This window comes from Entelurus aequoreus, linkage group LG05, assembly GCF_033978785.1.
Source record: "Entelurus aequoreus isolate RoL-2023_Sb linkage group LG05, RoL_Eaeq_v1.1, whole genome shotgun sequence".
Taxonomy (NCBI): Eukaryota; Metazoa; Chordata; class Actinopteri; order Syngnathiformes; family Syngnathidae; genus Entelurus; species Entelurus aequoreus.
The window spans coordinates 80,089,157-80,114,219 of record NC_084735.1 but is presented as its reverse complement, the minus strand read 5'-3'; the positions used below and the strand labels follow the sequence as shown (position 1 = coordinate 80,114,219).

Below are 25,063 nucleotides of genomic sequence, written 5' to 3'. Positions count from 1 at the left end.
AAGAAATGATCTAAATGAAGCAGGAAATAATATTCAGGTCTTATGCTTCTGGGTAAAAAAAAAACCTTTACACCCTATTTCTGAAATAAAATGAAAATACAGCTTCACCACTTTAGTCATAATTTTTGTGCTTAAGAAACTTCCCTATGACTTTCGCTCCAGCCTTCTTCCATTTGTTTGATATTGTCATCAGTCGTTTATAGAGAGAGTATGGCCAACTTAACAGGTGCCATGACTCCTACCAAGGACGAGTGTGGCTGTGATGCATGCATTTGCTGTCGTTTTGACATCTGTTTCTCTGACAAAATAAACCAAAATAATACGTCTACATATAGTTCTAAACACTTTTTCTACACGACTATCATAAACTTACAATAAAACATGTTTTTATTTAGTGTAAGTATAATTTTTCAGCCCTATTTGACGCATCCTGCTGCTACATTCCTGCAGTGCTTCGTGACCAGCAGGCACTCTCCATGCACCCGACGGCGCAATAAATGTAAAAAATACACAAAACGACCCAAAAATTACTTATTACCTTCATTTTGCCAAAATCTTCATTAGCTTTGGACCAACAATCACAGAGAAAATTGTATTTGTAATCACTGTATGTATCACTCATTACCAGTGGCGGGCCGTACGTTTCCCACCTAGGCCTTCAGTGATGTCCGAGTTCAATGATTACCTCTCAAAATACCATCATTTATGTCACCACATGACCATTGCTGGAGAAATACTATACAGAAACACATTTACGCCCTACTTATCATTGAATCACCTCAACAGTGTACAAAACGGGTTATTTTCTGGCGCATCTAAAAATCAATTAACTTGCATCAGCAATTAAAACATATCGTATTAAAAGTATTTGTAGCACCCATTCGACACGGTATAAGCCAGTGGTACCCCTCGTGGTAACACTTTAGTATGGGAAACACATATTCACCATTAATTATTTGCATATTAACATGCAAATTAGTAAAATATTTGCTCTTAATTAGTCATTATTAAGTACTTATTAATGCCTTATTCTGCATGGCCTTATTATACAACCAGTAAGCCATTAACTAAGAGTGTTCCCTCAATAACCTCAGAAGTATTGCTTATTAGTAACCCTAATCCTAACCTTTATATGTTCCCCTAGTGTCTAAATAACTCTAAATTAAGTCTTTGTTACTTTAATAAGCAACTAATTAATGGTGAATATGTTTCCCATACTAAAGTGTTACCTTATTATTATTATTATTTTAACTGATCTTTCTTTTTTGTAACACACCAAGTGAATAGGTGTATTTTTGTACTTATTTAGCCATATTTCTGCACAATAATTCAGACATGGTAACACTGGTGAGCAGTAGAGAATATGGAGTGATTTTTGGTCCAGAACATATTTTGCTTTATTCATTATTGACATATTTCTTGATACTTTATGTTGTACATTTTTAATGAGATTTTCAGTTCATTTTCTCATCTATTATTAAACCCAAAATGTGGTTTATTTTACTCATTCAATGTCCGTCTATTTGTATTTATGTTTGACTTTCTCTTCTGCTGCTACCGAATTGCATTATTTTAGTTTTTCTGAGATTCAAGGATAGTCTGTTTTTGTCAAATCGTCTCTTATATTTGTTCATATTTCTGTTATTTGTATTAGCTTCTATGTGTTCTCTCCTGAACAAAACACAGATGTTGTGTCGTGTTTACCTGGCACAAGACGCTGTATTTGGTGGCTCTCCCGTGTTGATGGCGAACCTTCACTTACCATACTTGTCTTCTTTCGGGGTTGTGGGGAAAGCGATGTAAAAGCTTTCCACAATTCTTGCGGCTGGAGCAGACCCATGCTGCACAGCAGGGCATTTTTACTTGTTGAAAAACTAACGAGGAAGTGGCGCAAACACATTGCATCAGCGCAGAGTAAGTAGCAGTCATGGTGCCCTGTAGTCACAAGAGTGCCTTTTGACCAATCACTGAGGAGCTCGCCTGAAACCGAGTTGGCCATTCTCTTTCTACACTACTCTGTACATCCCTAGTCATTACTGCCACAAGTGGTGGAAAAGTGTATTGCAACTGAGTACAGCTGCAACCACAGTTGAGAATATTTTTTGGCCGCCTTCTTGGGGTTGCTCGCTGCCCTATGGTTAAGTAACAATGATATATAATATGTACCCATGTATTTAAGTTTCGACAGTGTTTTTTTCTTTTTATGTTTGACGGTGGTAGTTTATTTGAAAATTTTAAGTACAAATGTAAAATATTCATATATTTATATTTCTCTTATTTTCACACTAATATGATCAGTAATAAAAATAAAATGTTATTTTTGTGCCAGTATACTTATTAGAGGCTTTATGATGGCAACAGTTTACAAGTACACCAAAGTTTCGTTGTACTTGTGCAATGACAATAAAGACCTATCCTGTCCTATCCTCTTAATTCTATTTCCATTCATTCCTAGGAATGCATTGACATTATAAAGAGATCCTATTTCATAGTGTCATGAATGCAAGAACTATAACACGCAAAAAGACAACAGTGAAGATACCGTTACAATACTCAAAGGGAATGTAGCGCGATATCAGACGATAATGGGCCCGTATCCGATTACCTCCTCGACGCTGAGACCGAGGAATAAATCCTCCAGGGGCTCCGTGTTGTCTCCGCCATCTTCCTCGTGGAGATCCTTCACTTGGCTCAGCATTTCTTTCTCGTCCTCCTCCTGGAACAGAAAAATAAAATGTAACAGTACACTCGGCAGACAATACATAACTGTATTTTACGGACCATAGGCCGCACCGGATTACAAGGCGCACTGCCGATGAGTGGGTCGCGTCAGGTTTATTTTCATACAAAAGGCACACCGGATTATAGGGCGCATTAAAGGGGTCATATTTTATTTTATTTTGTATTAATTGAAAACACTTCCTTGTGGTCTACATAAAATGTAATGGTAGTTCTTTGGTCAAAATGTTGCATAGATTATGTTTTACAGATTATCTTCAAGCGTTTTCTGACAGTCGCTTCAGGATGCGCCGTTTTGTGGGCGCTCTTATTTACGTGGCTCACCTTCAGCCACGTCTTTTCTCCGTCATCTTCGTTGTAGCGGTATAGCGTGCAAAGGATGGGAGTGGAAGAAGTGTCAAAAGATGGAGCTAACTGTTTTAATGACATTCAGACTTTACTTCAATCAATAACGGAGCAGCATCTCCTCATCCGGGGCTCACTAGTGCAATAACAACGCCGGAAATGTGTCCGACCGGAACTCTCTAATAACTTGGGTGAATAATATACACTCACTATACCGGTATGTTTTAGCGCTTTCATGGCGAGTTAACTAACAGATATAAGTAAGAACTTTACACTCCTTTATATTAGAAATGGCAACAGCAGAGGATGAATGTCCCATAACAAGAAGATAGAGAAAAAGAAGAAGCTTATCAACTACGCTGTCGGCACGGACTACAAAGGAGGTCGTTTGCAGATCCCAAATACAGATCAGAAGGTAAGAAAAGTCTCTTTTCATAATATTGCGAAGCAAAACGCCAGATAATATGTCTTACCTTATACACCCACCATAATAATACTTGTATGTTGAAGCACAGTACAATCCATCAAGCGGTGCGGCTTCGTAGCTTACCAAAGTCGCACTAAAACATTTTGATAGATTTTTGAGTTCCGTGTGTAATTCTGTATTTTCAATGGAACATATAACATTTTTGTGTTGTTTACTTGAGTCATATTGCAGTCTACACGTATCTCTTATATGTGACTGCCATCTACTTGTCACACTTATCACTTCACCATGTACCAAATAAAATAGCTTCGAGGTCAGTAAGCACAACCAAAATGATTCCGTACATTAGGCGCACCGGGTTATAAGGCGCACTGTCGAGTTTTGAGAAAATTAAAGAATTTTAAGTGCGCCTTATAGTCCGAAAAATACTTTATGTACATCACACGTGAACGTTTGGCCATTGTATTATAATAATAAAAAAGCAGAATCTTATACCGCATCAGTTAGGAGACACATTCTTTTTATGTAGCGATGAGATTGTAATGGACGCTCCTCTTTCAGTCAATAGCTCAGTCTGGAGTCTGCTCACTCAATTCATCGATCTTAACCAGAAATGCAGCTGGGGATGAAAATAGGAAGCAAAAAGGCCTCCGAAAGCTTCACCTGGTCTTTCTTCTTTATCTCCTCCACCTGCCGGAGCTGCTCTGACGAGAGCACGCTCTCGATCCTCTGCATGTCCCTCATGAGGAGGCGCTGGGACTCCAGGAACTGGTCGTTGGCTCTCTGCCACGTGTGCTTGAGCTGGTTGTGCTGCTGACGCTCCAGCTCCAGTTTGTGGCACACTTAACGGAAACAAGCAGAAAAAAAACGACAAAAGTTGAGGGGAAAACCCGTCGCTGCAGGAACTATCCGGACAAACAAGTGGAAGAATCTAATGTAACTTCTAAGAACTGCAATTTTGCACCATCAGAATCTGGATAGTCAACGTTCCACTCGTCCTTGAACACATCACGCGTGCTCCTAGCATGCATACTTTCAGAGTCAAGTTGACCTGGACTTCACTTCCAACCGTATAAAGAACCCAATACGGGACAACCATAAATCTATTTTCTAACGACACAATTATTGGTCAGGTCTTGGCTGTTAACGATATGTGTGAATGTGTGAAGGACAGGAAGAAAAGATACGACTTGCTTCGACTGAGAGAAGTCGCCAGGCGCTGCCACCTGTTAGCAGACTGGTTTGACCGAGCGCCTTCTACCTTGACAACAGTCAGTCTGGGGTTCTTGATAATTATACATAAACCAACATGTGATGCCAAAACTAAAATCTCCCTAAGCAAATCCCAGCTTTTTTTCCTGTGACTTCTGTCTTATATTCAGTGTTCTTGAATATTATACATAAACCAACATGTGGTGCCAAAACAAAAATTTACCTAAGCGAGTTCAAGGTTTTCTTCCTGTCATTCCAGTCTCACATTTATGGTTCTTGATCATTATACATAAACAAACATTTGGTGCAGAAACAAAATCTTCTGAAAGGTACTCGAAGCCTTTCTTCCTGTCACTCCTGTCTTATGTTCAGGGGTCTTGAGAATAAACCAATATATGGTGTAGAAACACAAACTCCTTAAAGCAAACCCAAGCTTTACTTCAAGTCACTTCTGTTCTATATTAAGTGGTCTTGAGTATTGTACATAAACCAACATGAGAGTATTATACTGTTCATAAACTAACATACGGCACCAAGACTAAAACTCCCCAAAGCGAGTCTAAGCTTTTCTTCCCGTCACTCCTGTCTTATTTTCAAAGGTCTTGAGAATTACACATAATTTAACATGCGGTACAGAAAACACAACTTCTTAAAGTGAGTCCAAGTTTTTCTTCCTGTCACTCCTGTCTTACATTTGGGGTATTTGACAATCATACTGTAAATAAACCAACATGTGGGGCCACAACTAAAACTTCCCAAAGAGAGTCTGAGCTTTTCTTCCTGTCACTCCTGAGTTATTTTCAGTTGTATCATACATCAACCAGCATATGCAACGATTCATCGAGTAAATGAACCGCTTAATTGTATTAGAAAAAAAGCATCAATTTGTATTTTGTTGCTTTGATGATTCGTTTTTTGAGTGAAAGACTCCTTTAATAGGGCAAACATGAGAGGGGCGCAGCTCGCGCTGCCGATGTTGTGGCCTGTTTCAGTGTCTGGGGAAAGAGGCGGTTACAGCAGAGTGATGATAAAGAGAGATAGCTTAAAAAAAAAAGAAAAAAAAGAGGACAAATTGAACAGGAAGCTGTCAAAGGTTTTGAGTGAAAGTGAAAGACAGACATTGTGGTGAAATGTTTGCATTTTTAAACGGAACTGGTATTTCCCAATAGCATTACTTCGATGACCAATAAAGCCTCTTGTATCTATGTTAACAAGTTGCTGGTCCAAAAATCAAACACCCCTCCACCAATTAATAACTTTTAAAACATGTATGTGTTACATTGTTAGATTGTCACTTATTATACTTTATCACAGAGTATTTTCTTTGATTTGGTTCTTTAAGACTTCAAAGATTCTTTACTGTATTAGTTTTATATCACCTGGTTGCTATCTGTATTTTTTTATCCACGCTGTTACATTCCCTTCAAGTGCCTGTGCCATGCATAAAAAAGACACAAGTAGATATAATTAGCTTGGAATATACACAAATAAGGAAGCATCACCACACAAAAGTTTGTAACGCAGAAATATTTCCTCAAAAGTCCTTCAAAATCACGCACGCTCCTAAAAGCAAGAGTCAGTTTTAAGCAAACACGCTTTACATCCGGCCGCCTACATACAGCGCTTCAGTCACCGTACTCGTAGCGACCCAATAATCCACAGGCCAAAATTAATCCACTCAAAAAAAATTTAATTGAAGTAATTACTGGGTCTTTTTTATTTAGATAGTAATAGTGGACATGTCTACACAGACATAATACATCGGTAGCTGTCAACCCTCAATATTGTCACTTAAATAAGTCTGCGTGCAACATAAACACAAAAAACAATTCCTATTGTTACAAAATGCACACCAACCTAACATGATAATTGATTGTATTGATTTATAATATATATTTGATATGATATATAACGTAAGAGGTATGTGCTCTGCACATGAATGTCATGCAAAAATATTATTTCCAGCCGAGTGTAATTGTAATTATTAAAAACACAGTGATGGATATGTGTCTTTACAAGATTATGACATAACGACTGCTTTGCAATTTGCACTGCAAACATAGTTGACTTGTTTAAGACCTAAAAAGCAGGTGTTGAAAAAACACTCCTTTGCTGAAAGATGTTAGATGATGTTGGTGGTGTACAACCACTTGTGCTATTAAAAATGGTAAAAAAAAAAAGAAAAGTTTCACATATTTTTTTACACCAATTACATATGTTACCGATAAGAGTACTGATACATACCGGTATCGATAAAAAATATCGATATTGGATTTGGTATCAATAAACTCCTAGCAATATACGTCCCTATATATAAGTAATACAGAGCGATGCTCCCGTGGTCAAAGCGCAATTTCAATGTGACACGTAATTCAACAATTTTCCCTAAAATACACATTGTGTCGAGAAAGGGGGCTTTAGTCCGTTATTTGAATAAACAAATAAATTAATCGATAGATTACTCAATTTGCTGTGACAAAACTAAAACTCTCCAAAGCGTGTCCTAGCTTTTCTTATTCTTTTTTGCATTATATTCAGGTGTCTTAAGAAATATGCATAAACCAACATGTAGCACAGAAACAAAAACTCCCCAAACAAAACCTTTCTTCCCGTCTTGTATTCATGGTCAGTAATCCACTACCTTCATGTAGCTCTTTGCGCAGTTTCTCTGCATCCTCCTGCAGTACCGACTTCTGCGTGTTGAGCACCGCCACGTACATCTCCAGGTCCGTGCGGCAAGACTTCTCGGCCTCCAGAACGTGATTGAGCTCCTTGACCTGCCAGAACAAAAACATTAATAACTGGAAATTAGAAAAAAGAAGATGAACAAAACAAGGCTGTAGATGCCAAAAAATCCCAGTGCAAAGTCGCTGGATTGTGTCCGGAATAAACACAATTACAGCAGAGCTGTGTAATTACAGCAGAGTAAATTGGTTAATTACATTGTGTGCAACGTAGACAAACCTTCGACGCCTCCAGTTCCTTGACTCTGTCCTCGGCTGTTGTCAGCTTGGCTTTGAGTGCGGCGATCTCCTGCTCCATGGGCATCACCACCGAGCGAAGCTTCTCCGCATCCTCCTGAGCCTTGAAGAACATTTTATAGCCCCATAAACATCTAAATTGTCCCGTTGAAATGGTTCAATCCCAATATGAGTCAAATAGAGAGTCTACTTTTTTCATATCGTTCTCCAGATTCTGCTCCTCCTGGCCCTCAGTAAGCCGGCGTCTCAGGTCGCCCACCTCCCTCTCCATGGCCTCCCGGTACTGGCCCCACTGGGCTCGCTCCTGCTCCAGACGCTGGTGGAACTGGACCTCGTACTCGCAGACGGTGTCTGAATAAGGACAAGAGCATTACAAACAAAAAACAAAGAGTGACAGTGTTTTAGTTTTCTTCTACCTTTCATGATGGCCTGCAGCGAGGCCACCTCCTCCTGCCACTGGCTGCGGACCTGGTCGATGGCCTCCTGCTTGGTGTTCTCCGACACGGTGGCCACCGCTTTGATGTTCTCCATCTCGCCCTGGGCTTGAGACAGCTCGGCCTGGATGGCGCTCAGCTCAGCCTGGGCGGCCTCCAGGGCCGTCGTTTGCCTCTTCAGCTCCTCTGGAGACGGAAAAAAAGGAGAGGATGACGGATGAGAGAGGAAGGCGAACACCACAGTGTCCTATAGCTTTACCTTCCTCTGCATGCGCTTTAAAATTCCACTATCCAAGTTCATGCAGGGTTTGTCTTTCCACTTTCACATGCACGTCATACCATTGTTTTAAGTACAATAAATAAATGTTTGGCCGCTCCTAGAAGTTGACAAATGTTCTGATGACAAACAGCTGACCAAAATACCATTCATAATTTCAAACCCCTGCATGCACTTCAAAAGGTTGATACTTAGCTTTCCCGTACTGTTGTTTACGATCAACTTATCAGCGCTATTAATGCTGACTGAGCAGTTTGAGCCTTGCCGTGTTTACATGTGTTCTGTTTCTGTTTGTGTTCATTAACGACACTTTTCTTTCCACTTTTACATGCACTCCAAGTAATTATTAAAGTTGAAAAAATATATTTAAAAAAATATATGTACATATGTGTGTGTATTGCTGGGATGTTACAGACGTCATGTCTGGCTCATGTCCCGCCCATTAAATATATATGTGGTGGTCAAGCTAGCTCTGTTCTCAATGGGTACGATAGGCGCCATTAAGCCTTTCTCGAAGAAAAAAAAAAGAGCCCTATACTTGTGTTGATTTCGGCTGTACGGACAGTTCAAATCGGTGGAAAAAGTGCAAGATTTGTGGAAACGACGACGACAAAAGCATGCAGCACACACTCCAGTCCAAGGGAGCACAGACAAAGAATGCATGGGTTTGCAGTGATCACTTCGTTAAAAGGTCTGTTTGATATACTTTTGACGGTTATTATTTCCCATTTAAGTATTATCTTGATATTATTTGTATTTCTTAAACACATGTTTGCTAGGATTGTTTTGAAAAGCACCAACTCGGTATGTCTATATGAAGGAAATCAAATGTGAGCAAAACCCAAAAGAGTTCAGCTTTTACCAAAGGCAGCAATTACTAATGAAGCTTTCAGCAAATACACAATGTTGACATCTATAGTTATATTTTGATAAAGACGGGAAAAAGCACACTACTCGTAAACGGCGTGTGCAACAGCAACAAACAAGGCATCTTAGACGCAAAGTTAAAACATGAAATGCATCCTTATCCGAGCAAAAACGATACGTATTTATCTGGGACTGTCTTGATACCAATTTCCTTGACCCAGCCACACACAAAAAAGTTGTAGACCTCCACGCTTTTCCAAGTTTTCATCTGTTTTGTCGTGTAGAATGGCGTCCGGAGCACAATCGTTCGATATGTCTGAGAACGCGACCGACGTAATCCTTGATATCACTGGACAAATGTTTTTTTTATTAGTGTCTATTCCATTGCATAGTTAGATTTTTTGCTCGTATCTGCTTTTTGCAGGAAGATTTAAGCCTCTTTTGTACTTAGATAGTTTGCGCTGCTTGATGTACAACAGCCAGCTTGGTTTGGCCGACCATCACTGGTTTTCACATGCGGGAAGAAGTCACGTGTCAGAATACCAGCTATATATATACTGAACAAAAATATAAATTAGAGATGTCCGATAATGGCTTTTTTGCCGATATCCGATATTGTCCAACTCTTAATTACCGATTTCGATATCAACCGATACCGATATATACAGTCGTGGAATTAACACATTATTATACCTAATTTTGTTGTGATGCCCCGCTGGATGCATTAAACAATGTAACAAGGTTTTCCAAAATAAATCAACTCAAGTTATGGAAAAAAATGCCAACATGGCACTGCCGTATTTATTATTGAAGTCACAAAGTGCATTATTTTTTTTAACATTCCTCAAAACAGCAGCTTGGAATTTGGGACATGCATGAGGAGGTTGAGGTGGGCGGGATTGGGGGGGGGCGAGGTTGTAGTAAGGGGGGGGGGGGGGGTAGGAGGTAGCGGGGGGTGTATATTGTAGCGTCCCGGAAGAGTTAGTGCTGCAAGGGGTTGTGGGTATTTGTTCTGTTGTGTTGCTGTTGTGTTACGGTGCGGATGTTCTCCCGAAATGTGTGTCATTCTTGTTTGGTGTGGGTGCACAGTGTGGCACATATTTGTAACAGTGTTAAAGTTGTTTATACGGTCACCCTCAGTGTGACCTGTATGGCTGTTGACCAAGTATGCATGGCATTCACTTGTGTGTGTGTGAAAAGCCGTAGATATTATGTGATTGGGCCGGCACGCAAAGGCAGTGCCTATAAGGTTTATTGGCGCTCTGTACTTCTCCCTACGTCCGTGTACCACTCCTTACAGCGGCGTTTTAAAAAGTCATACATTTTACTTTTTGAAACCGATACTGATAATTTACGATATTATATTTTAAAGCATTTATCGGCCGATAATATCGGCAGTCCGATATTATCGGAGATCTCTAATATAAATGCAACACTTTTGTTTTTGCCCCCATTTTTTATGAGTTTAATCTCAAAGATCTAAAATTTTTAGTATATACACACAAAAACATTGTTCACAAATCGGTCTAAATCTGTGTTAGTGAGCATTTCTTCTTTGCCAAGATAATCCATCCCACCTCACAGGTGTGGCATATCAAGATGCTGATTAAACAGGAGGATCATTGCACAGGTGTGTCTTAGGCTGCCCTCAATAAAAGGCCACTCTGAAATGTCCAGTTTTATCACACAGCACAATGCCACAGATGTTGCAAGTTCTGAGGGAGCGTGAAGTTGGCATGCTTACTGAAGGAATGTCCACCAGAGCTGTTGCACGTGAATTGAATGTTCATTTCTCTACCATAAGATGTCTCTAAAGGCGTTTCAGAGAATGTGGCAGTACATCCAACCGGCCTCACAACCGCAGACCACGTGTTATCACACCAGCCCAGGACCTCCACATCCAGCAGGTGCACCTCCCTGATCATCTGAGACCAGCCACCCGGACAGCTGCTGCAACAATTGGTTTGCATAACCAAAATATTTCCGCACCAACTGTGAGAAACCGTCTCTGGGAAGCTCATCTGCATGATCGTCGTCCTCATCGGGGTCTCGACCTGACTGCAGTTTGTCGTCGTAACTGGCTTGATTGGGCAAATGCTCACATTCGATGGCGTCTGGCACAGTGGAGAGGTGTTGTTTTCACGGATGAATCCCGGTTTTCACTGTTCAGGGCAGATAGCAGGCAGCGTTTGTGGCGTCGTGTGAGAGAACAGTTTGCTGACGTCAACGTTGTGAATTGAGTGGCCCATGGTGGGGGAGGGGTTATGGTATGGACAGGCGCACGTTATCGACAACAAACGCAAGTGCATTTTATTGATGGCCTTTTGAATGCACAGAGATACCGTGACGAGATCCTGAGGCCCATTTTTGTGCCATTTATCTGAAACCATCACCTCATGTTGCAGCATGACAATACACGGCCTCATGTTGCCAGGATCTGTACACAATTCCTAGACGCTGAAAACATCCCAGTTCTTGCATGGCCAGCAGACTCACCGGACATGTCACCCATTGAGCATGTTTGGGATGCTGTGGATCGGCGTATACAACAGCGTGTTCCAGTTCCTGCCAATATCCAGCAACTTGGCACAGTCATATAAGAGGAGCGAACCAACATTCCACAGGCCACAATCAACAACCTGATCAACTCTATGTGAAAGAGATGTGTTGCACAGCGTGAGGCAAATGGTGGTCACACCAGATACTGACTGCTTTTCTAACCCCCTAGCCGGAGGCACACCTGTGCAATAATCATACTGTTTAATCAGCATCTTAATATGCCACACCTGTGAGATGGGATGGATTTTCTTAGGAAAGAAGAAATTCTCAGTAACAGATTTAGACAGATTTGTGAACATTATTTGAGAGGAATAGGTATTTTGTGCATATAGTAAAAGTTTTAGATCTTTGACTTCAACTCATGAAAAATGGGAGCAAAGTATATACTGTATATATATATTAGAGATGTCCGATAATATCAGCCTGCCGATATTATCGGCCGATAAATGCTTTAAAATGTAATATCGGAAATTATCGGTATCGTTTTGTTTTTTATTATCGGTATCGTTTTTTAAAAATTATTTTATTTTATTTTTTTATTAAATCAACATAAAAAACACAAGATACACTTACAATTAGTGCACCAACCCAAAAAACCTCCCTCCCCCATTTACACTCATTCACACAAAAGGGTTGTTTCTTTCTGTTATTAATATTCTGCTTCCTACATTATATATCAATATATATCAATACAGTCTGCAAGGGATACAGTCCGTAAGCACACTAATAGTACTAACCTAACAGTTAATTTTACTCATTTTCATTAATTACTAGTTTCTATGTAACTGTTTTTATATTGTTTTACTTTCTTTTTTATTCAAGAACATGTTTTTATTTATTTATCTTATTTTATTCATTTTTTTAAAAAGGACCTTATCTTCACCATACCTGGTTGTCCAAATTAGGCATAATAATGTGTTAATTCCACGACTGTATATATGGGTATCGGTTGGTATCTGTAATTAAGAGTTGGACAATATCGGAATATCTGCAAAAAAGCCATTATCGGACATCCCTAATATATATATATATATATTATACATCTTTGATATTTATACTTATTTATTTTTTCAACTTTAATAATTATCAGGAGTGCATGAAAAAGTGGACAAAAAAGGGCATTTCCGCTGTTAATACCTCTAGTATCAACAGTATGCATCGTTACAAACAACAATTCAGATATGACGGCGTGCACACCTTCTTTGGTCAAGTAGAGGTCTTTAAACTTGGCTCGCTTCTGGTTGAACTCGGCCTCGAGCTGCTGCTTGAGTTTGCCGAACTCGGCCCTCTGCCGCTCCAGGGCCTCCTCTCGCTGCTGGAGCTCGTCTGGGACCAACGAACGGAAGCAGAAAGAAACATTGGAGCATTAAAGCAGGCCAGACTGTCAAACAGGATCACTAGTTATTAATAATGCAGGCTTCTTAGACGGTGTACAGTCAGACGTTTAGCACAGAGATGCATACTGTATGTATTTCATAACCCTTCGTCCATTGATCGTGGAGCATTCCATGCTGGCCTGAACTGTTACATCACAACTTCATCTTGATTAACACATTAAAAGATTTTTTGCACGTGGCAGTTATTTTACAATCCACACAGTCAGGTCAGAATTGTACAGGACTTTAGTGCACGCTGCAGCATGAACAGTGCAACTGAATAAGTAATGTGAGAAGTGAAACCCATCTACCAAGTACTAAGGAGGCAAGGCCAGTAGCTAGATAGTCTCGTCTCGCATTAGGGGGCCTTACAGTATTAGCGTCTTTATAAATGTTTGAACAATACACAGACTTCCAGCTAGGTGGCAGCAGTGCTTGAATTACTCAATGGGCTGACCAGAAAATATAAGGAAGTAGAGATACTAGCCCTTGGTTTGACTGTAAATACCAAAGGTCAGACCTGGACAAAATATGGCTTGTTAAGATTTTCGATCCGGCATGGTCTAAAAATCCATGATTTTTAGACTTTTAACATCAAAACTGTAGCCGCAATTATGATGTGCAGAGCTGTTTTCAAATTACCGTAAGTCTTGAAATATAGAAAGTATTTCAACAGTTACAATATGCGCTTTTGACTGATATAAGAGTTATTACAGTAATCTCCATCACAGCAACTCCAGCAGCTCAGGCTGGCAACGACGTTCATATGTTGATATTCTGTGTTTTATCGTTCATAGTTAATATTGTAAATCATACATTCTTTACTCTCATGTACATTCTGGGTCTCTCATTCACAAAAACAAATTTTAAATTTCACTCCGTTTTTTTTATGTGGTCTGTCATAACGTTTTTAGCACTCTATCTCTACTATTGTGAGTTTTTGTACAAGTGTTCCTGAAAAAGGGACACGCCTATTGTACAGCAGATTTTTACATAAACATACATATATGTATACATATATACACATATACAAAACCCAAAACCAGTGAAGTTGGCACGTTTTTAATTGTAAATTAAAAACCGGGTACAATGATTTGCAAATCCTTTTCAACCTATATTCAATTGAATGGACTGCAAAAACAATATACTTAACGTTCAAACTAGAAAACTTTGTTATTTTTTCAATCAATCAATCAATCAATGTTTATTTATATAGCCCTAAATCACAAGTGTCTCAAAGGGCTGTACAAGCCACAACGACATCCTCGGTACAGAGCCCACATACGGGCAAGGAAAAACTCACCCCAGTGGGACGTCGGTGAATGACTATGAGAAACCTTGGAGAGGACCGCATATGTGGGTAACCCCCCCCCTCTAGGGGAGACCGAAAGCAACGGATGTCGAGTGGGTCTGACATAACATTGTGAAAGTCCAGTCCACAGTGGATCCAACACATCAGCGGGAGTCCAGTCCACAGCGGGGCCAACAGGAAACCATCCCGAGCGGAGACGGGTCAGCAGCGCAGAGATGTCCCCAACCGATGCACAGGCTAGTGGTCCACCCGGGGTCCCGGCTCTGGACAGCCAGCACTTCATCCATGGCCACTGGACCTATGCAACTCCCCCTCGCAAGGGACAGGGGAGAAGAGGAGAGAAGAAAAGAAACGGCAGATCAACTGGTCTAAAAAAGGGGGGGTCTATTTAAAGGCTAGATTATACAAATGAGTTTTAAGATGGGACTTAAATGCTTCTACTGAGGTAGCATCTCTAACTGTTACCGGGAGGGCATTCCAGAGTACTGGAGCCCGAATAGAAAACGCTCTATAGCCCGCAGACTTTTTTTTGGCTCTGGGAATCACTAATAAGCCGGAGTTCTTTGAACGCAGATTTCTTGTCGGGACATATGGTACAATACAATCGGCGAGATAGGCTGGAGCTAAACCGTGTAATATTTTATACGTAAGTAGTAAAACCTTAAAGTCGCATCTTAAGTGCACAGGAAGCCAGTGCAAGTGAGCCAGTATAGGCGTAATATGATCAAACTTTCTTGTTTTTGTCAAAAGCCTTGCAGCCGCATTTTGTACCAACTGTAATCTTTTAATGCTAGACATAGGGAGGCCCGAAAATAGTACGTTACAGTAATCGAGACGAGACGTAACGAACGCATGAATAATGATCTCAGCGTCGCTAGTGGACAAGATGGAACGAATTTTAGCGATATTACGGAGATGAAAGAAGGCCGTTTTAGTAACACTCTTAATGTGTGTAATTTTTTGCAAATATTAGCTCATTTGGAATTTGATGCCTGCCACAAGTGGCAAAAAAGACTGAGAAAGTTGAGGAATGCTCATCAAACACTTATTTGGAAAGTCCCACATGAGAATAAGCTAATTGGGAACAGGTGGGTGCCATAATTGGGTATAAAAGCAGCTTCCATGAAATGCTCAGTCATTCACAAACAAGGATGGGGCGAGGGTCACCACTTTGTGAACAAATACCTGAGCAAATTGTTTAAGAACAACATTTCTCAACCAGCCATAGCAAGGAATTTAGGGATTTCACCATCTACGGTCCGTAATATCATCAAAAGGTTCCGAGAATCTGGAGAAATCACTCAACGTAAGCAATGATATTACAGGCCTTTGATCCCTCAGGTGGTACTGCATCAAAAACTGACATCAGTGTGTAAAGGATATCACCACATGGGCTCAGGAACACTTCAGAAAACCACTGTCAGTAACTACAGTTTGTCACTACATCTGTGAGTGCAAGTTAAAACTACTATGCAAAGTGAAAGCCATTTATCAACAACACCCAGAAACGCCGCCGGCTTCGCTGGGCCCGAGCTCATCTAAGATGGCCTGATGTAAAGTGTAAAAGTATTCTGAGGTCGGACGAGTCCACATTTCAAATTGTTTTTGGAAATTGTGGACGTTGTGTCCTCCAGAAAAAAGAGAAAAAGAACCATCTGGATTTTTACAGGTGCAAAGTTCAAAAGCCAGCATCTGTGATGGTATGGGGGTGCAGTGTTTCCCATAAACTGCCAAGATACCTGTGGCGGTGGGGGCGTGACTATGGGCATGACATCTTCGAGTAATTTGCATAATTGACTACAATGATATGATTTTCTCTAAAAAGGCTCAAAAAATTTATACTTACTAATTAATAATAGTTTTGTTTTAAACGTCCATCCATCCATACATCCATTTTACAATATAATTACAACACTTTAGGTACATATTTATATACAGATTTGAACAATAAGTTATTCACTGAAATATATTTATTAATTGTGGTTCTTACAAAAAATATATCTTATAAAAATATAAAAGCTAAAATGTCTCTTAAAGCTCTGCCCCTTTAATTAGAGCATACTAAATAATTTAACTTTAGCCTACTACTACAACCATATTATTTACCAGCAACATAAAGTGAAACAGAGGCTGAGGTGTCCTGCCACAGTCAGTAACAAATAAACAGAAAACAGTAGTGGTGGTAGATAGACACAGAGCTTCATCAAACATCTGATCCACTGAACAAAGAGCTTCTCTTTTTTGTATAGTAAATCTGAACAGCCGATATGGGCATCTACATCAACTATATGATTTGCCTGAGAAGCTAGACTGGACAAAAAATAAATAAATAAATAAAAAATTTAAAAAAATAAAAATCTATTTGTGGCAGCCTTAATTCTTTCGTGGCGGGCCGCCACAAATAAATGAATGTGTGGGAACCACTGGGGTGTATTAGTGCCAAGGCATGGGTAACTTACACATCTGTGAAGGTACCATTTATGCTGAAAGGTACATACAGGTTTTGGAGCAACATATGGTGCCGTTATAGACCACAGCAAACATTACCCAGCTTGCAAATAAATTTACTAGAAGAAGATAGCCTGCCGTTTCCTTTAACTTGGACACACACATCTATACCTTTGGACATTCTAAGCCAGTAATCTCCAGGAGTTATCTCACACTCTGAAAAGCCTGTGGTTTACTAACGTTGTAAAAATGTGTAGAATAAATATTTCAACATTTCTGTCAACGAAGATTTGCGTCAGCCTGCGACACATAGTCATTTTGAAAGTAGGCTCATATAGCTAATATGGACACTTACATCATGTGTTGTCTTCATTATAACACTTAAATAAAGCTTTTAATTTTTTGCGGCTCCAGACAGATTTTTATTTTTGTATTCGTTGTCCAATATGGCTCTTTCAACATTGAGGGTTGCCGACCCCTGGTATAGGCCATGTAGAGTAAAATACCACGGTCTCATACAAATCCATGCATCGACAAATTTTTTGAGAATCTTTATTTCTATTTCTTTAGTTTTTCACAAAAATCTAAATGTTGGATTATTTTAATCAAGCTATCGGACTTTAAAAATATAATTCAAGAAAAAATATTTTTCTTTGCACTGTATAAAAAATGTATGTTTCTATGAAGCAAAACAGGTATTCGGTTGTTTTAGTTCTACTCCTTGATAGGGATGATGTTTGATAAGGAATTATCGAGTTCTAGCCTATTATCGAATCCTCTTATCGAACCGATTCCTTATCGATTCTCTTATCGAGTCCAGATAGGTTGTTGTATATGGAAAAAAACACACAATATTTGGTTTAACAAAAGCTCACTTTTATTACATAATAAAAAAATAAAATCTAATAAATAAATAAATATTGACTGTTACCCACCTAGAAAAATAAAATAAAATAAATAAATATTGACTGTTGTTACCCAAAGTATATTAAGTGGGATTTTTCAGAGAAACAAATATATACAGTAACACAAAAACAACCTGTCTCTGTGATCACTATAGGTGTATAAATAATAATATAGTGTTAAATAAAATCAGTCCCTTGGGCACAAAACTGAAAATAATACAGCTCTCCAAAAAGTGCACTTCTGCTGCTATTTGACATAACTGTTTGTTATGATGCTTAGACATTTTTGAACTTTATTTCTTTATTGAAAGAACATTCTATGAAGAGAAAAGTTCTTTGCAAATGTAGTTACAATGCTAATAAATGAAAAGTTAAAGCTAAAAAAAGAAATACACTTTATTGAGTTAACATTATTTCTTTATGTGGGAAAAATGTTATGAGCTAGAGAATATAACAACTACACTACCCAGCATGCAACGGGAGTTACGAGCATGCGCGGTAGCCCCGAAAAGTGTTGCATGTTGCCACGCTGTGAAAGTAAACGTCAAGAACTCAGCCAACACGCCTCGTCTGCATTATTTATAATTAGACAGACAACACATCTACAGTGTGATTTTGTTTTGTTTACAAGGAAAGAAAAAGAAAAGTTAAAAAAGGGAGATATGTTGTATATATATGTATGTGCTGCGGTTGTTTTAAGAACGTTGCGACAGCTGCCGTAAAGGAGGTGCGTTGCTATGTTTCCGGTTGGTCGTAAAAGTGTTCGTCATGTGTTTTACCCTGCTAAAATCTCAGTAAAGTTATTCGATGGATTATAGCTTTTGTTTTGAACTTTATTACACCTTGGAGCGCTTTTTCCCGTCCATTGTTTTCCTGCTTTCGCTATCTGCGCCTAATGACTGAGCTACGTGACGTCATTTCCTGTGATGTCCCACGGAGCATTTCTGGTCGGGACGGGATTCGAATAAAGAATAAACTCTTTTCCTTTACTATAGTGGTCTCGATAACGGGTACCGGTTCTCAAAAAGGGATTCGAGTCCGAGGACTCGGTTCTTTTCTTATCAAACAACCGGGAAAACCGGTTTCGAGTATCATCCCTACTCCTTGATCTCTCATCAAAAGCATGATTCTCCGTATTTTATTCACATTAATATATATTTTTCTGGGTGGTGGGATTGTTACAAGAGTAAATATCTACTCATTTTTTTATTGATTATCCAGGGGGCAGAAAAGTTCAAGTTAAAGTACCACTGATAGTCACACACACACTAGGTGTGGTGAATCTACCCTCTGTATTGGACCCACCGTCTTGTTCCACCCCCTGGAAGGTGAGGGGAGCAGTGAGCAGCAGCAGTGGCCGCGCTCGGGAATAATTTTTTGGTGATTTAACCCCCAATTCCAACCCTTGATGGTGAGTGCCAAGCAACATTTTTATAGTCTTTGGTATGAAAATACTTGCCTTCCCTTTTGATTATAATTTTATGAAAATTTGGTGGATTTGTTTTTTTACCGTTTTGATATAAAACCAACGTGATTCATTTTAATCATGTATAGTAAAAAATAAAAAATAAATCACATAACTCTCAATTTTCATGGCGATGCTGAAATGTATCGCCCTTGGTTTAGCCTCCTGTATATATATAATTTGCTAATATTTCCTTAACCTTGCCTTCCAAAGAAAAACTTATATATTTTAGTCATGTTTTATTGTCAAAATGAAAACCATGCTATTCTAAATTGTGTGCAAATGTTTCTATTTTGATCTAAAAAGAAGGAAGGAAGTCAGCCAGACGGTCCAGACCTTAGAGATGTACATCTTTAAAGGGGAACTGCACTTTTTTGCTTTCAGTCACAATCCTTATACAAGACAAGAACACATATGTTTTTCTTTTTTTTATGCATTCTAACTCGTAAATTAACTCTAGCAAAAGTCAGCTAGTAATGGAGGTAATGGCATTCAATCTATTCCGCCAATAAAGTGCTATAAAAAACCTCCATCGTTTTTGCTTTAAGTAAATATGTAATGTAGTAACAGGCACATTACTAATAACATGTCATATTTACCTATTTGGTTCATTTTTAAGCATACAACGGCTTAATAATTTACACAGGCGCCTTATGGTCGCTTTTCCTTTCAACAAGGACAACAGTACTAATCATAGCAGACTTTGTGGAAGACCACAAAGATTTCTTTGGGAAAATGATGATCTAGAAATTTATATTTTTGAACCTGAATATACGGTAGAGCTCGCTTTAGTGAAACACTAAGCATCATGTAGCAGTATTGCTAAGTCCTGAACAAGAAATACAAACTATGAACGTAATAAAACAATCATTTACTGTACAATGTCTGCTCTCACCGGGATGCCGACTGATGGGATGTTTATATCTTCCCGTTTGGATGAAGAATAATTCTTAATCTTCACGCAAGTGTAAAAACGAGCGTCTTTTCGTGTCTTTCTCGGTATAAGTTAAATGTCAAAGTAGACCAACTTCTCAGTTTATGGCTACAACCTTCTACTGTCCCGGTAAAAGGCTTAATTTATAATCTATAATTACCTTTCATAAACTCAGAAGCCAAGCGGCAGCAGCCAATATGTCAGCATAAGATAGTTAGCATGCACTCTGTGATTAGATTTAGACTTCCTTTTTATTGTCATTCAAATTTGAACTTTACAGTACAGATAACAACGAAATGTCATTGCATTAGCTCGTTGTAGTGCAGGATAAAAGAGCAATAAGGTGCAGATATAAATAAATAGATTACTGTACAGATAAATATATTGCACTTTTGCATATGCATCCACGTTTATGGATGTATGTTATATTGTCTTTATATTCCAGCGAGTTAATCCATTTTGGGGGGGAATTGAGGGGATTATTATGATGCGTTCAAGAGTCTTACGGCCTGAGGTAAGAAGCTATTACAGAAGGTTCTGCTACAGAACCTGGAGGTTCTGCTACGGAGGCTGCGGAACCTCTTTCTAGAGTCCAGCAGTGAAAACCATCCTTGATCACAGCACCGCTAAAAATAGTCTGTCTGCGTTAGCGCTTATAATAACAATATTGCTAATACTTGGTGACGAGATTTAAATGGAGTATTGTTGGCGGTATTTGGATGTTTTTGCAAAGGGCTTTATGGGCGGAATTGTGTACTCCCGTTAGCCACCGCGTACTTGCCCGTGTTTTACCACTAAGAATGCATAAAAAAGAGAAACACGCGTGTTCTTGTCTTACATAAGGATTGTGAATAGAGGTGTCCGATAAAATCGGACTGCCGATATTATCGGCCGATAAATGCTTTAAAATTTAATATCGGAAATTATCGGTATCGGTTTCAAAAAGTAAAATTTATGATTTTTTAAAACGCCGCTATGTACACGGACATAGGGAGGAGTACAGAGCGCCAATAAACCTTAAAGGCACTGCCTTTGCGTGCCGGCCCAGTCACATAACATCTACGGCTTTTCACACACACAAGTGTGTGCAAGGCATACTTGGTCAACAGCCATACAGGTCACACTGAGGGTTGCCGTATAAACAACTTTAACACTGTTACAAATATGCGCCACACTGTGAACCCACACCAAACAAGAATGACAAACGCATTTCGGGAGAACATCCGCACCGTAACACAACATAACAGAACAAACAGGCTCGGAGAGACAGCTTCTTTCCCAGAGCTGTCACCATCTTGAACTCTAACTTATAATAATAATTCACCCCTATACAATATCCTACCCTAATACCCTACCGTGCAATATTACCCTTCGAGTGCAATATGTCCGACACTGATTGTTATTTATTACTCCGGTACTCTTGTCTTGTTCTGTATATTGTACAGTATTTTGTATTTCTATAGTGTTTTGTATATTGTACAGGATTGCTTATTATTCTTATTGGATAGTAGTCTGTTTATTTCAATTATTAGTTTTTTTCTTTATTGCCTGCTGTGTAATTTATTTTATTTTATTTATTTTTACCCCATATTTGTTCCCACTACCGCACCTTAAAGGCCTACTGAAATGAATTTTTTTTATTTAAACGGGGATAGCAGATCTATTCTATGTGTCATACTTGATCATTTCGCGATATTGCCATATTTTTGCTGAAAGGATTTAGTATAGAACAACGACGATAAAGATTGCAACTTTTGGTATCTGATAAAAAAAAGGCTTGCACCTACCGGAAGTAGCGTGACGTAGTCAGTTGAACATATACGCAAAGTTCCCTATTGTTTACAATGATGGCCGCATGAAGTGAGAGAGATTCGGACCGAGAAAGCGACAATTTCCCCATTAATTTGAGCGAGGATGAAAGATTTGTGGATGAGTAAAGTGCAAGTGAAGGACTAGTGGGGAGTTGAAGCTATTCAGATAGGGAAGATGCTGTGAGAGCCGGGGGTGACCTGATATTCAGCTGGGAATGACTACAACAGTAAATAAACACAAGACATATATATACTCTATTAGCCACAACACAACCAGGCTTATATTTAATATGCCACAAATTAATCCTGCATAAAAACACCTGCGTGTTTGTTATGCTAGCTCCTAGCTCCTCTGCTAGCTCCTAGCTCCATAGAACACGCCAATACAATTCAAACACCTGATCAACACACACAATCACTCAGCCCAAAAGACCGTTTACCTAACCCAAGGTTCATAAAGCTTATATATTTTTAAAAAGTTACGTACGTGACGCGCACATACGGTCAAGTTATCGAATGTTTAGCAGCCAAGGCTGCATACTCACGGTACCTGATATTCAGCTGGGAATGACTACAACAGTAAATAAACACAAGACATATATATACTCTATTAGCCACAACACAACCAGGCTTATATTTAATATGCCACAAATTAATCCTGCATAATAACACCTGCGTGTTTGTTATGCTAGCTCCTAGCTCCTCTGCTAGCTCCTAGCTCCATAGAACACGCCAATACAATTCAAACACCTGATCAACACACACAATCACTCAGCCCAAAAGACCGTTCACCTAACCCAAGGTTCATAAAGCTTATATATTTTTAAAAAGTTACGTACGTGACGCGCACTTACGGTACGGTACGTGTTATGCTAGCTCCTAGCTCCTCTGCTAGCTCCTAGCTCCATAGAACACGCCAATACAATTCAAACACATGATCAACACACACAATCACTCAGCCCAAAAGACCGTTCACCTAACCCAAGGTTCATAAAGCTTATATATTTTAAAAAAGTTACGTACATACGCAAAAAAAAGCCAAAGCTGCATACTCACAGTAGCACGTCTGCGTCTTTGTCATCCAAATCAAAGTAATCCCGGTAAGAGTCTGTGTTGTCCCAGTTCTCTACAGGCGTCTGTGTATCCAAATCAAAAGTCCTCCTGGTTAGAGTCTCTGTTATCCGAGTTCTTCCATCTTGACTGCATCTTTCGGGAATGTAAACAAAGAAGCGCCGGCTGTGTACTGTTGTGGCTGACTACGTTCGAAAAATACGTCCATTTCGCACCGACAACTTTCTTCTTTGCTTGCTTGGCTTCCTTCTCCATAATGCAATGAACATGATTGAAACAGATTCACGAACACAGATGTCCAGAATACTGTGGAATTATGAAATGAAAAAGAGCTTTTTCGTATCGGCTTCAATGTGGAAGGCATACCCGTGTTCGCCGGGCTACGTCACGCGCATACGTCATCCGCAGAGGCGTTTCGAACCGGAAGTTTAGCGGCAAATTTAAAATGTCACTTTATAAGTTAACCCGGCCGTATTGGCATGTGTTATAATGTTAAGATTTCATCATTGATATATAAACTATCAGACTGCGTGGTCGGTAGTAGTGGGTTTCAGTAGGCCTTTAAATTGGAGTCCTTAATCTCGTTATATGCAGATATAATGACAATAAAGTCCATTCTATTCTATTCTAAACACAACAGAACAAATACCCAGAACCCCTTGCAGCACTAACGCTTCCGGGACGCTACAATATACACCCCCCCTCCCCCCACCTCAACCCCAACCCCGCCCACCTCAACCTCCTCATGCTCTCTCAGGGAGAGCATGTCCCAAATTCCAAGCTGCTGTTTTGAGGCATGTTTTTAAAAAAAAAAGCACTTTGTGACCTCAATAATAAATATGGCAGTGCCATGTTGGCATTTTTTTCCATAACTTGAGTTGATTTATTTTGGAAAACCTTGTTACATTGTTTAATGCATCCAGCGAGGCATTACAACAAAATCAGCCATAATAATGTGTTAATTCCACGACTGTTTATATCGGTATCGGTTGATATCGGAATCGGTAATTAAGAGTTGGACAATATCGGAATATCAGATATCAGCAAAAAAAGCCATTATCGGACATCTCTAATTGTGAATGATAGGCATATTTCCAAAGAAAAGTGCAGTTTACTTTTAAAGACATGAGCGGGGATGCCCAGACGAGAAGTTACATTTTACTTTATGTCTTTATTAAACACTTGGCCGTTGTTGCATCACAACGTCAAATATTACCCTTCCAGAGTCTTTAGAGGTGGATACCTCTCAGGCAGGCTAACTTTTGTTTTGTTCTGTAAACTTGCAGCATTTCTCTCATACATCCCATCCATCCATTTTCTACCGCTTGTCCCTTTCGGGGTCGCTGGGGGTGCTGGAGCCTATCTCAGCTGCATTCGGGCGGAAGGCAGGGTACACCCTGAACAAGTCGCCACTTCATCGCAGGGCCAACACAGATAGACAGACGTTACCATGAATTGATTAACGTGGACCCCGACTTAAACAAGTTGAAAAACTTATTCGGGTGTTACCATTTAGTGATCAATTGTACGGAATATGTACTGTACTGTGCAATTTACTAATAAAAGTTTCAATCAATCAAAAAAGTTGGGGTTTTGTGTGTCTTTGGCAATTGTAACATTTTGTTTTTGAGTTTTGCACAAACAGCAAACATCATACAACATCAACAACCATATTTCTACACAAACCTGTGTAGAAATATGGGGAAATAACTACAAAAGTACACTTCATTCATTAACGGTGTTACAAAAAAGATCAGTTAGAATAATACATATTGTTGGATATAGAGAACATACAAATCCTTTATTTATTGAATCAAAAATACTGAAATTTCACGACATAGTGAATTTGCAAACAGCTAAAATTATACATAAAGCAAACTATAACCTCTACCCATGAATA

General features: G+C 39.3%; 2 protein-coding genes across 4 annotated transcripts in view; one reads left to right on the top strand and one right to left on the bottom strand.

The window, feature by feature from the left end:
• Window positions 1-25,063, top strand: part of LOC133651091 (neural cell adhesion molecule 1-like) — an 881,445-nt gene that overhangs the window by 617,477 nt on the left and 238,905 nt on the right. The gene's annotated exons all lie outside the window — the stretch shown is intronic.
• LOC133651092 (rab GTPase-binding effector protein 1-like) overlaps window positions 1-25,063 on the bottom strand; it is a 47,916-nt gene that overhangs the window by 21,670 nt on the left and 1,183 nt on the right. Inside the window, exons 2-8 of one of the 2 annotated variants that reach the window (XM_062049030.1) lie at window positions 13,039-13,167; window positions 8,121-8,324; window positions 7,895-8,055; window positions 7,688-7,807; window positions 7,365-7,500; window positions 4,175-4,353; window positions 2,606-2,716 (exon numbers count right to left, since the gene is read on the bottom strand). In XM_062049030.1, coding sequence (XP_061905014.1) covers window positions 2,606-2,716; window positions 4,175-4,353; window positions 7,365-7,500; window positions 7,688-7,807; window positions 7,895-8,055; window positions 8,121-8,324; window positions 13,039-13,167 — 1,040 coding nt within the window. Of the gene's footprint in view, window positions 1-2,605; window positions 2,717-4,174; window positions 4,354-7,364; window positions 7,501-7,687; window positions 7,808-7,894; window positions 8,056-8,120; window positions 8,325-11,778; window positions 11,885-13,038; window positions 13,168-25,063 lie in introns of those variants that run through there. The other variant, XM_062049031.1, reaches the window with a different exon arrangement.